We start from the raw sequence: 13958 nt of genomic DNA, 5'->3' as shown, positions 1-13958 counted from the left end.
GAAGCCTATGTGTATACAGTGATTGATTAAATTGTTCTAATCTACTATCGCTTTCCCAGAATTACAAGGAGCAAGTCCTGGAACCCATGTTAAATGGGACAGAGAAGATTCCTGCTCAAATTACAGACTACAAGGAATATCATACAGACACCACGGTCAGGTTCATCGTTAAGATGACGGAGGAGAAGTTAGCAGAGGCTGAAGCTGTTGGCCTGCACAAAGTGTTTAAACTTCAGACCCCTCTTACCTGTAACTCGATGGTGAGTTTTCTGTAGTCCTATCAATTTTATTTGGCTGTGTTTAGAAGCCTTTGTTACTTACCAGGGTGTCATTTTTAGGTCCTCTTTGACCACACTGGATGTCTAAAGAAATATGAAACTACTCTAGATATTTTGCGTGAATTTTATGAACTGCGACTCCGATACTATGGTCTAAGGAAAGAATGGTTGCTGGGAATGTTAACGGCTGAGGCCTCCAAGCTCAGCAACCAAGCTCGTTTTATCCTGGAAAAAATCGAGGGCAAAATTGTGATTGGTATGTTCAAAGAAAACTGTATAAAAATGTGATTATCTAAGTGGTGGACATTTCCCCTCAATCCAGAATTAATAAAAATGTTGTCTTCCTATCTATCAAGCAGTAAAGTAATATCACGTGGCTTGATCATTTACTTGCTTGCAAGCCTTATAGCAGACTTTTTTTTTTTTTTCAAAATATTGGTTTGTAGTGGTGCCAGCAGTAGTACCTTCCTCCCTGTCACCGGTCATCACTTTACCTTTCCAGTGGATAGAGGATACTTGGCTTTTTGCCATAATACCTTTTTTTTTTTACGGGGATATGTAATTCTTGAGCAATCCTTTTATTTTGCTGGTGGTTGTGCAAGTGGTACCACTAAACTGATATTTTCACTCATTTCTGCTTAGAAAACAAGCCAAAGAAGGAACTTATTCAGATGCTGGTGCAGAGGGGCTATGACTCTGATCCAGTCAAAGCATGGAAACGGGCTCAAGAAAAGGTACAGTGCCCACTCTGCCAAATTTCAGTTGAAATGTCTAGGATTTTTTCTTACCTGCATACAACAAGTTCTTAAGCTTCTATTCTATCAAACTTGAAAATTTAATGGCACTTCAGAGCGCTCCTCCACCCTAGTGCAGCTCTCTTGCTCATAATAGGTGCAGTCTAGAGATTGTAGAATTGATTCATCGGCCAGGTCAGTTCTCCTTTACTGATAGACTGGAAGCCTGCGACTTATTTCCATGTTCTTCTTTTGATTAGTCGATCTTGTGTGGTGTTATGTGTCTTTCACCCCAGCCCAGCAAATCAAAATCCGTAGATGCCAGGAGGTTAGGAGTGTGCTGCAAATAGATTACCCCTCTGAAGTGTAATTATTCATGGTGTGTTACTGACAGCCATGCTTGGACTTAAAAGTGCATTTGGCTTTTTTTTTTTTTTTTTTTTTTTTTTTTTTTTTCCATCCCCTCCCTAATCCCACCACTTCTTTCCTTCATTCTTCATTTTACGTGAAGGCTTTTACCAGTCATGTAAAAACTGCAAATATATTTGGTATTTTGTTATTTTACAGGAAGAAGCTGGAGAGTTGATCGAAGAAGATGAGGAAGCTGAACAATCAACCACTGGGCCAGATTACAACTATCTCCTCAATATGCCAATGTGGTATTTGACCAAAGAGAAGAAAGATGAGCTGTGCAAGCAGAGAGATACTAAGGTTGACTTCATTTCATTGGAAACTTAGTGATGTTGTGTCCTCCAATTTGTAAATGCTCATTTGAAGTAACTTGTTTCTATCAATTATTTGTAGTATGTGTACCCTTTATTAAGGATTTCTGTCTCTTCAGATTGCAGAGCTGGAGGACCTCAAGAAGAAATCTCCATCTGATCTATGGAAAGGGGACCTTGCTGCGTTTGTTGAAGAGCTGGATGTAAGTCACGACTTTGAATCTTTTTTTTTTTTTTTCTTTTTTTACACTTTACTATTGCTGACATGAGCTAAACTATGTGACATTTATTTTTGCCATCACTTTACCCCTTATATAAAATATGTAGTTTAGTAATTAGACTTGTTCTTTAAATGACAGCGTGTAGAAGAAAAAGATCGTGCTGAGGAACAGCTTTCTCTCCAAGGCAAAGTGGTGAAGGGCAAAGGCGGAAGACCTCAGGTAAAGAAGATGCAGTTACAGGAGATCTTGCCATCACCCCACGGAAGGCGGATCATCCCCAGGGTCACAACAGCTATGAAAGCAGAAGCAACTAAAAAGATCCAAAGGAGAATTAAGGTAAGGTTGGGATGATGGCGCTTGAAGGATTTTGCACCTTTAATTTACAGTAAAAAGAGTTTCTTGGTGGTTCTTCAAATTTGTGCTCCCTTAAAGGGGTTGTCTGTTCCAATTCGATAAGTTTGTGGTCACTGTGTGTGACTGCAGACTTATGAATCCCCTCAGTGCATGCACTGCGGCGCTTCACCGATTTCTGACCTAGTACTGGGAGGGTATGCATCAGTTATAAAGACTCCCCAGCCAGTGGGCGTGGCTTTACTCTCCATGCACTTATATGGAGTGAAGCTGCGCCCTCTAGTTAGGCATGACCACTGGCTGACCACATCACTAGACAGGGTGCAGCCTCGCTCATTACAAGTGTATGTAAGGAGGCCATGCCCACTAGACTGGCACTGGCCAGGTGTATGTATAACTTTTGCATACCCTCCGGTCTCGGGCTAAAAAGCGGCAAATCCCTGCAGCACACAGTGCACAGTTCATAAGGCTGCAATCACATAGAGTGTTATTTGCGTTGCGATTTGGACTGGACAACCCCTTTTAGTAAATGCTTCTCCTATATTCTATTAAATATTTACATTACAAGTATTTACATTGGTTTTTTTTTTAAACATTTTATGGTATTACTAAACTGTTTAAAAGGGGAACTATGTCTTGGCCCACCATTGGAAGATTCAATAAGGCCACCTGTAGTGAACAACCCGGTAATGTGTTTTCCTTAGACTGACGACATTGCTAAGAAAATGGAGTTTGGCGATGATGGTGATGAGCTGCAGGAGAGCCCTGGGAGCAGCCCTCAGACTGGTCATGAAAGCATGTCACTTGCTGAAAGACTGAGCAAAAAAGTCAAAGTGAAAGCTGAGCCAGGTTTGTGTTTTTTATTTTAGTTAAAGCTTTCGTTCAACTGTGCAATACCTTTGTAACTGCCAAATGTAAATTAAACAGGAACCAAGGCAAAAGCAACCAAAGGCAAGAAACAGGCAACCCTCCCATTCAAGCCAGTGAAAAAAGAAAGCCCCCACATGGATTCATTTAGTGACTCTGAACCCGAGGTTGTGGCTCCACGTGTCACTCAACCAAGACGTGCTGCTGGTAAGATGTTAATGTGGCGAGTACGTTTTCTTTGTACTATAGATTGGATATAAATCTAGTAAGTATTGGTCTTGCCTTTAGCAATTATTTTGGTTTACTTTACTTTTTAAATTGTTCTAATAAATTCTGAACCTTAAGGACAGTCCTTGTTTGTAGTACACAGTGAGCCTCATCCATACTGCCCCACAAGTGTAGAGCAATATACCATTAGCTTTTAACTAGCCTGGCTTAATAATTATTTATTCTTTGCAGCAAATGTGAAATATGTGATGGATTCAGATGATGATAAGAATAAGTCACATGATGACAGTGATATTGACAGCGATGCTCAGTTTGACTCCTGCGAGGCTTCCGAGGATGAGTCCTTTGAAGTTTCCAAACCAGCCCGCAAGCCTAAAGCTCCTGCCACGAAGTATGTACTGACTCCCCCCACCTTTCAGTGTTCTTGACAGTAAGATGCCTGTTTGCTTTGTACTGATGTGTAGTTTTCACAATTTAACAGAATATATGTTTTCTTTAATTAGGAAGCTTAAGAAAGATCCTAGTCCAGACAAAGTTAAAGAAACTGCTCCTGACAAAGCACCTGAACCTCCTAAACCAGGTATTTACTATAATTTGGGGGTTACTGGGTGGATAAAGAGTGGGATAGATAGATAGATTTGAATATATATAATGTGTGTATGTGTGTGTGTGTGTGTATATATATATATATATATATATATATATATATATATATATATATGTGTGTATATATATATATGTGTATATATGTATATATATATGTGTAATACTTCTAAAAAAAGAAACAATAAAGGGAACACTGAGATACCAAATTGTAGATATCCCTGAAATATCGAAGCTGCAGATCTTCACTGCATAGTGGCATGCGTTGAGAACAAGAAAACCATAAAAATGATCAATTTAAAACAAAACTAAGATCCCATGGAGGTCTGGATTTGGAAGGATAATGAATATCAAGTGGAAAATCAAATTACAGGCTTACCGAACTTCAGTGGAAAATGCCTCAAGACAAGGAAATGATGCTCAGTAGTGTGTGTGGCCTGCACGTGCCTGTTTGACCTCCCTACGACACCTGGGTATGCTCCTGATGAGTCGACGGATGTTGTCATGATGGATCTCCTCCCAGACCTGAACTAAAGCATCCGCCAACTCCTGGACAGTCTGATTCAACTTGACGTTGGTAGATGGAACAAGACATGATGTCCCAGCTACGCTCAGTCGAATTCAGGTCTGGGGAATGGGTGGGGACAGTCCATAGCTTCAATGCCTTCATCTTGCAGGAACTGCTGACATACTCCAGCCACATGAGGTCTGGCATTCTCCTGCATTAGGAGGAATCCAGGGCCAACCATACCAGCATATAGTCTCACAAGGGGTCTGAGGATCTCATTTCGGTACCTAATGGCAGTTAGGCTACCTCTGGTGAGCACATGAAGGGCTGTGCGGCCCGCCAAAGAAATGCCACTGCACACCATTACTGACCCACTGGCAATCCGGTTATGTTGAAGGGTGTTGCAGGCAGCAGATCGCTCTCCACAGCGTCTCCAGACTGTCACTTCTGTCATGTGCTCATTGTGACCCTGCTTTCATCTGTGAAGAGCACAGGGCACCAGTGGCGAACTTGCCCATCCTGGTGTTCTGTGGCAAATGCCAAGCGTCCTGTGCACGGTGTTGGGCTGTGAGCACAACCCCCATCTGTGGACGTCAGGCACTCAGACCATCCTCATGGAGTTTATTTCTAACCGTTTATGCAGACACATACACATTTGTGGCCTGCTGGAGGTCATTTTGCAGGTCTCTGGCAGTGCTCCTCCTGTTCCTCCTTGCACAAAGGCGGAGGTAGCAGTTCTGCTGCTGGGTTGTTGCCCTCCTACAGCCCCCTCCACGTCTCCTGGTGTACAGGCCTGTCTCCTGGTAGCGCCTCTGGACACTACGATGACAGACACAGGAAACCTTCTTGCCACAGCTCGCATTGATGTGGCATCCTGGATGAGCTGCACTACCTGAGCCACTTGTGTGGGTTGTAGAGTCCGTCTCATGCTACCACGAGTGTGAAAGCACAACCAACATTCAAAAGTGACCAAAACATCAGCTAGAAAGCATTGGTACTGAGATGTGGTCTGTGGTCCCCACCTGCAGAACCACTCCTTTATTCAGGGTGTCTTGATAGTTGCCAATAATTTCCAACTGTTGTCTTTTCTATTTGCACAACAGCATGTGAAATTAATTGTCAATCAGTGTTGCTTTCTAAGTGGACAGTTTGATTTCACAGAAGTTTGATTTACTTGGAGTTATATTCTGTTTGTGTTCCCTTTATTTTTTTGAGCAGTATGTGTGTGTGTGTGTGTGTGTGTGTGTGTGTGTGTGTGTGTATATATATATATATGTATGTGTGTATATCTACTATATAATTGTCTAATTCTGTCGGTCTCTCTGTAACGGAAATCCCCAATCAGCGACAGGTGCAGTCCGGCCGCAAATTGGCACGCCATTACTACCATCGGGAGATCTGCGGCGGTAGCCGATGATCTCCCGACGGTTGCCGCAGGTCATCTCCTGCCGCACGGAGGTCAGCTGCGACGCAGTCAGGAGATGACCGGCTGCGGAAGTATCCCGACTGGCGCTAGCGATCTCGCTCAGTGTGGAATCTGTCACCGGAAGTTGCAGGCCTATGTAAATGGCCTGGGTCCGGTCCAATGGGGGGTGTTTATTTATTATTTTTTTTTCTCCACCTCATCCCTGGCCCCCGTCCACGCTCTTTTCCAGTATTCTTCTCCGTCGTTCGCATGTGCTCAAACAAATCTTGCTTTGCGCACGCGCAGTCTGCTTTGCCCAACTGCAGGCAAAGCCGAAAATCATTACTGCGCATGCGCCGGTACACTGTCTCGGAAGTATTTTGCTGTGTTCCAGGACGTATTGTACTGGCACATGCGCAGTAATGATTTTCAGCTTTGCCCGCAGTTGGGCAAAGCATACTGCGCGTGCGTGAAGCAAGATTGCTTTGAGCACGCGCGAACGATGGAGAAGAATACTGGAGAAGAGCGTGGACGGGGGCCAGGGATGGGGTGGAGAAAGAAGAAACACCGCCCGTCGGACCGGACTCAGGCCATTTAGATAGGCCTGCAACTTCCGGTGACAGATTGCCTTTAAAGGGAAAATGTCACCCTTTTTTGGGCTTGCAGCTGCTGGCATAGACATTGGGGGCTTATCTACAGCATTCTGTAATGCTGTAGATAAGCCTCCGATGTAACCTGAAAAATAAGAAAAACACGTTATATTATACTCACCGGGGTGGGCGGTCCGGTGGGCGGTCTGGTCCGACGCCTCCCTTCTTCATGCGATGACATCCTCTTCTCCTGTCCTGTAATGACTGCGGCGCAAGCTCACTGCTCTGCCCTGTTGAGGGTGGAGCAGAATTCTGCAGTGCGCAGGCGCCGGACCTCTCCCGACGCCTGTGCACTGCAGGACTCTGCTCTGCCCTCAACAGGGCAGAGCAGTGCGCTTGCGCCGCAGCCATTACAATCTTTCAGGTTACATCGGAGGCTTATCTACAGCACTACAGAATGCTGTAGATAAGCCCCCGATGTCTATGCCGGCAGCTGCAAGCCGAAAAAAAAGGGTGACAGATTCCCTTTAAGCTACATACATATACCCGATGCGTTAGAATCGGGCCACCTTCTCGTGTGTGTGTGTGTCTCTATCATCTCCGTCTATATATGAATGTGTGTGTATCGCCAACCAATCACGAAGCATTTTTCATTTCACCAGAGCTGGTTAAAAGTAGCTGAGCTGTGAACTGGTTGCTATGACCAACAGTTTTCCCACTTGACAACACCTCAACAGACACTGACATGGTGAGAGAAATCTAGCATCCCCGGGAACATAAGCTCCCAGCCATTGTCTGCCCCCCTGAAAGGAGCAGAGATCACATGACAGAAATGAATCCCCCCTCCCGTGCCCATATACACATCACACATCCTCCATTTCATAGTCACATCTTCCCTCTTAAAGGGATCATTGGTATGGAATTTAGGGCAAATCCACTCTGCACTTTGGTACTGACCCCAGGCCTTTCTTAAAGGGATCTCCGGTATGGAAGTCAGCAAATCCATCCAGCGCTTTAATTCTGACCCCAGGCCTCTCTTAAAGGGATCTCCGGTATGGAAGTTAGCGTAGTAAATCTCTCAGTGCTCTGATTTCTCACCCCAGGCTTTTATTAAAGGGATCATTGGTATGGAAGTCAGGGCAAATCTACTCAGTGCTCTGGTTCTGATGCCAGGCCTCTCTTAAATGGATCCCCAGTATGGAAGTTAAGACCGTTCCACTCAGCGCTCTGGTTCTGACTCCAGGCTGATGGGATGATGTGGGATATTAGTGGTAGTTGTCCGGTGGCTCTGGCTGATGGGATATTAGGAGTAGTAGTCCGGTAGCTCTGGCTGATGGGATATTAGGAGTAGTAGTCCGGTAGCTCTGGCTGACGGGATGATGTGGGATGATATAGTGAATGTGGCTATGCAGAATGGGTGGGGCTCTACACTCGGCTTTAATTTAATCATTATAATTTGTTATAACTAACCGTAGTTAGTTACTATGCCTGGGGCAGCGCCCGGCTCTTCAGCTAGTTTTATTTATATATTGTGTGTATATATGTGTCCGCGTATATGTGTGTGTGTGTGTGTGTGTGTGTGTGTATATATATATATATATATATATATATATATTAATCTCTTTTTGCCACAAAAAAAACTGGGAAAACTTATTGACTGGCGTATAAGCCTAGGGTGGAAAATGCAGCAGCTACAGGTAAATTTCAAAAATAGAAATAGATACCAATAAAAGTAAAATTAATTCTGATATCAGTAGGTTAAATGTTTTTGAATATCCCTATTGAATCAGGACCCCCATATAATGCTCCATACAGTTCATGATGGCCTCATAAGATGCTTCATAGAATATGCCCCATATGCTGCTCCATAAAGGTTATGGCACCATAAGATGTTCCATATAAAATGCTCCATAGATTATGCCCCCATAAAATGCTCCATAGAATATGCCCCCATATGCTGCCCCATAGAATATCCCCCCGTATGCTGCCCCATAGAATATGCCTCCATATGCTGCTGCTGCAAAAAATGCCATACTCTCCTCGCTGAGGGCCAGGTGCCGGTGTTGCTGCTCGCTTAGGACCCAACACGTGCTATATTCACCTCTCCCGGGTCCATCGCTGCTCTCCGCTGTCTGCCGCTTCCTGTGTCAGTGACTGTTCAGCTAGCAGAGCACACGGCACGCACTATAACCACGTCATTGCGCACTATACTACAGCAGACAGCGGTGAGCAGGGATGGACCCAGGACAGGTGAATATTGGATATACTTACACCCTCCCGGTGTGGTCTCTGCAGATAGATAGATATATATATATATACACGCACAAAGGTATTCAGGCCCCTGGAACTTTTCATCCTTCTCCCACATATCATGCTTCAAACATAAGGATACCAAATGTAAATTTTTGGTGACGAATCAACAAGTGGAACACAATTGTGAAGTTGAACGAAATTTATTGGTTATTTTACATTTTTGTGGAAATTCAAAAACTTTAACTTAATACTTTGTTGGGCCACCTTTTGCTGCTATAACAGCTGCAAGTCGCTTGTGGTATGTCTATCAATTTTTTACATCGAGAGACTGAAATTCTTGCCCATTCTTCCTTGGCAAACAGCTCGAGCTCAGTGAGGTTTGATGGAGATCGTTTGTAAACAGCAGTTTTCAGCTCTTTCCACAGATTCTCGATTGGATTCATGTCTGGACTTTGACTTGGCCATTCTAACACCTGGATACGTTTATTTGTGAACCATTCCATTGTAGATTTTGCTTTGTTTGGGGTCATTGTCTTGATGAAAGACAAATTTCTGTCCCTGTCTTAGGTCTTTTGTAGACTCCAACAGGTTTTCTTCAAGAATGGTCCTGTATTTGGCTCCATCCATCTTCCCATCAATTTTAACCATCTTCCCTGTCCCTGCTGAAGAAAAGCAGGCCCAAACCATGATGCTGCCACCACCATGTTTGACAGTGGGGATGGTGTGTTCAGGGTGCTGAGCTGTGTTGCCTTTACACCAAACATATCGTTTGGCATTGTTGCCAAAAAGTTTGATTTTTGGTTTCATCTGACTAGAGCACCACCTTCCACATATTTGGTGTGTCGCCCAGGTGGCTTGTTGCAAACTTTAAACAACACTTTTTATGGATATCTTTGAGAAATTGCTTTCTTGCCCTCTTCCATAAAGGCCAGATTTGTGCAGTGTATGACTGATTGTTGTCCTATGGACAGACTGTCCCACCTCAGCTGTAGATCTCTGCAGTTCATCCAGAGTGATCATGGGCCTCTTGGCTGCATCTCCGAATAGTCTTCTTATTTGAGATGAAAGTTTAGGGTCTTGCTAGATTTGCAGTGGTATGATACTCCTTCCATTTCATTATGATCGCTTGCACAGTGCTCCTTAGGATGTTTAAAGTTTTGGAAATCATTTTGTATCCAAATCTGGCTTAAGGCTGTGTGCCCACATAGCGGTTTTTTAAGCGTTTCCGCGGCGTTTTTAAACGCGCAATTCTGCCGCGGAAACATTTAACCCCTTAACGACCAGGGGTATTTTTGGTTTTGCATTTTCAATTTTCCCTCCCGTTCTTTCCAGAGCCATACCCTTTTTATTTTTCCATCTATATGGTCATGTGAGGTCTTATTGTTTGCGGGACGAGTTATACTTTTAAATGACACCATTGGTTTTTCCATGTCGTATACTCGAAAACGGGAAAAAAATTCCAAGTGCGGTGAAATTGCCAAAAAAGTGCAATCCCACACTTGTTTTTTGCTTGGCTTTTTTGCTAGGTTCACTAGATGCTAAATCTGACCTGCCATTATGATTCTCCAGGTCATTACGAGTTCATAGACACCAAACATGTCTATGTCCTCTTTTATCTAAGTGGTGAAAAAAAAATTCCAAAGTTTGCTTAAAAAAAAAAAATTGCGCAATTTTCCGAGACCCGTAGCGTCTCCATTTTTAATGATCTGGGGTCGGGTGAGGGCTTATTTTTTTTCCGTGCCGGGCTGACGTTTTTAATACCACTTTTGTGCAGATACGTTCTTTTGATCGCCCGTTATTGCATTTTAATGCAATGTCTTGGCGACCAAAAAAACGTAATTCTGGCGTTTTAAATTTTTTTCTCGCTACGCCGTTTAGCGATCAGGTTAATGCTTTTTTTTATTGATAGATCGGGCAATTCCGAACACGACGATATCTAATGTGTGTGTGGGATTTTTTTTCTTAATGTTTTATTTTGATTGGAGAGAAAGGGGGGTGATTTGAACTTTTAGGTTTTTTAACTTTTTTTTTTTTTTTTTTTTTTTTTTTTTTTTTTTTTACGCATGCTAGAAGCATGCGCAACCCAATCGGCTCTGCTACATATGGGCGATGAGCAGATCGCCCATATGTAGCAGATTTACTGCTGTGCTTTCAGCGCCGACCACCAGGTGGCGCTGAAAGCCATATGCCTGGAACAACCATAGAGGTCTCATTTTGACCTCTGGTTGTCCAGGCAACATGACGCCGACCCCCGATCACGTGACGGGGGGCGGCGATGACATCATTTCCGGCCCGGCGGCCGGAAATGCTATTTAAATGCCCGCTGTCAGCTTTGACAGCGGGATTTAACTAGTTAATAGGCGTGGGCGGACGGCGATTCCGCTCGCGACTATTGCGGGCACATGTCAGCTGTTCATAACAGCTGACATGTCCCGGCTTTGATGCGGGCTCAGCGCCGGAGCCCTCATCAAAGCAGGGGAGATGTCTGATGACGGACTGTGTCCGTCATTGGACATTAAGGGGTTAAGAAAAGCATTCCATTCAATCATAATTGATTCCGCACATGTTGTTCCAATGGTGCGTTTTTTACCGCTGCGGAATCGCTTAGCGGTAAAAAAAACGCAGCATGTTCATTAATTTTGCGGAATCGCGTGCGATTCCGCATACCGTCAATTCTATGGGCTAAAACGCTTGACAACGCTTAAGCGCGCCAAAAACGGCATGCGGTTTCCCGGGAAGAGGGTGTGCGTTTCTGCTCAGGAATATTCTGCTTAAGAAACGCTACGTGGGCACATAGCCTTAGGCTGTGTGCACACGCTGCGGATTAGGTGCGGATTCATCCGCGCGGATTTTGTAAAATCCGCAGGTGAAACCGCAGGTCAAAATACCTGCGGTTTTACCTATGGATTGCTCTGCGGTTTTGCCCTGCGGTTTTTCATCTCCTCAATGGAGGAGATGGCAAACCGCAGCGGAATCCACAGAAAGAATTGACATGTTAATTCTTTCTGCGGATTGAAAACCGCAGATAATCTGCGCGGAAAATTCCGCACCGTCTGCATTGCGGTTTTTGATTCCCATAGGGAATCATGGTACTGTACACCGCAGCAAAAACTGCTGCGGGTCCGCAGCGGCCAAAACCGCTGCGGAACCGCAGCGTGTGCACACAGCCTTAAACTTCTCCACAACAGTATCATGGACCTGCCTATTGTGTTCCTTGGTCTTCATGATGCTCCGTGTTTCAAACAGAACCCTGAGACTATCACAGAGCAGGTGCATTTATACAGGGACTTGATTGCACACAGGTGGATTATATTTATCATCATTAGTCATTTAGGACAACATTGGATCATTCAGAGATCTACAATGAACTTTGGAGTGAGTTTGCTGCACTGAAAGTAAAGGGGCAAAATATTGCATGCCCCACTTTTCAGGTTTTGAGTTTCCACAAAAATTTATAATAACCAATAAATTTCGTTCAACTTCACAATTGTGTTCCACTTGTTGATTCTTCACCAAAAATTAACATTTGGTATCTTTGAAGCATGATATGTGGGAAAAGGTTGAAAAGTTCCAGGGGGCTGAATACTTTCGGTGCACTGTATATACACACTATAGATAGATATAGATATATATATTCATCTAAAAAAAAAAAAATATATATATATATATATATATATATATATATATATATATATATATATATATATATATATATATATATTATAATCTCATCGTGATTACTCTAATCCCGCCCCCTGTACAGTAGCTCTGCCCCCACCACATCACCCCAACACAATCCCGCCCCCCCACCACATTACCACACACAATCCCGCCCCCCACCACATCATCACCCATAATCCCGCCCCCCACCACATCACCCATAATCCTTCCCCCCACCACATCACCCATAATCCTTCCCCCCACCACATTACCACACATAATCCTGCCCCCCCACCACATTCGATAAGATTGGCGTTCTCCTACCTGATTCTGTATTCACACATGGTCAATTATACACTGCATTCTCTAGAGTAACAAGTTGTAAAGGTCTTTCAGTTCAAATTGTACCTGGTAGAAGTCAAGGAAAGATCTTTGAAAATGATGAAAATAACTATACATTTAATTGTGTTTACAGAGAAATTTCAACTTAATTTATGCTTCGTTATGAAATTTGTTTAGATGCTGGAATGAATAAAAAACGCACATTTTACTGAATCCAGTTTGTTTTTGATTTTATACTGTGAATAAAATGTATCATTCAGATTTTTAATTATTATTAACTTCATTTTAATTTACCACCTGCGTAAGCGCTATTGAATGTTGTCATTATTTACTTTTGTCACCAGCAGCGTTAATTAGATAGCAATGAGCGTGCCGAGCTTTAGCTGGCTGGAAACAGAGAGATATATATATATATATTATACATTAAAAAAAGTATATATTTTTATCTATATATATTTTTATTTCTTAAGTGGTGTCCGTGGTAATGGACAGTGATGATGAGGCAGTGAGTAAACAGCCAGTGAGTGTCACTGCTCCAGCAGCAACCAAGAAGAAACTACATCCTGCACCAGAGAAAGCTGCTCCAAAAAAACGTGTCAACAAGGCAGAGTCCACAGCTGCAAAGAAAGGTATGAAAGACATTTATCTTGTTATGAGTAAGTGCACTGTATATTGTTCATCATTTCACTGGTTGAAGATGTCACACACAAGCAGTCAAATAACTTGGGCACCTTTTTATAAAAAAAAAAAAAAAAACCTTAGCAAATTGACTGACTTTACATAACCTAGGTAAGAATGTATGTAGCAGGAACTGCTTCTCGGCTGATGTATGCCAGATATGTAGTGTAACTGGCATCTGCTTGTTGCAGTAGCATCCAGAGCTTTCTCGGATTTGACTGTGGCATTTAAATGATTAAACTACAGCAATCTGTAACAGCAACGTTTAAATGATGTAATTCAGCACCATGCGTGTTCGCTACCAATGTCCCCTCTTTCCAATAATGTAGTGGAATGTAAGGTAAGCAATCAATTGCTTGTTCAATAAGTATGTGTATATATAACCCCTGCTACATTCCCTCTGTATTATGAATACATTTAGTTTGGTCTCCCTACACATCCACATACGAGGAGGAGTTCGAGTAGAGTATACTTTATTTCTAGGGCTGCTGTTCTGGTGCTTTGTGCATTACTTTTAT

General features: G+C 43.1%; 1 protein-coding gene across 1 annotated transcript in view; it reads left to right on the top strand.

Moving 5' to 3' along the window:
• The window catches only part of TOP2A (DNA topoisomerase II alpha), a 66116-nt gene that overhangs the window by 34365 nt on the left and 17793 nt on the right, over positions 1-13958 (top strand). Inside the window, exons 23-33 of the mRNA XM_073572624.1 lie at positions 60-260; positions 339-534; positions 921-1012; positions 1580-1723; positions 1854-1937; positions 2094-2291; positions 3011-3155; positions 3234-3380; positions 3633-3792; positions 3905-3981; positions 13233-13391. Of these exons, the coding sequence (XP_073428725.1) occupies positions 60-260; positions 339-534; positions 921-1012; positions 1580-1723; positions 1854-1937; positions 2094-2291; positions 3011-3155; positions 3234-3380; positions 3633-3792; positions 3905-3981; positions 13233-13391 (1603 nt within the window). The remainder of the gene's footprint in view (positions 1-59; positions 261-338; positions 535-920; positions 1013-1579; positions 1724-1853; positions 1938-2093; positions 2292-3010; positions 3156-3233; positions 3381-3632; positions 3793-3904; positions 3982-13232; positions 13392-13958) is intronic.

The sequence above is a fragment of the Dendrobates tinctorius genome, unplaced genomic scaffold, assembly GCF_039654945.1.
Source record: "Dendrobates tinctorius isolate UK_male_01 unplaced genomic scaffold, ASM3965494v1 ptg000032l, whole genome shotgun sequence".
In the NCBI taxonomy this organism is placed as follows: domain Eukaryota; kingdom Metazoa; phylum Chordata; class Amphibia; order Anura; family Dendrobatidae; genus Dendrobates; species Dendrobates tinctorius.
This window is presented reverse-complemented; position numbering and strand designations above follow the sequence as displayed.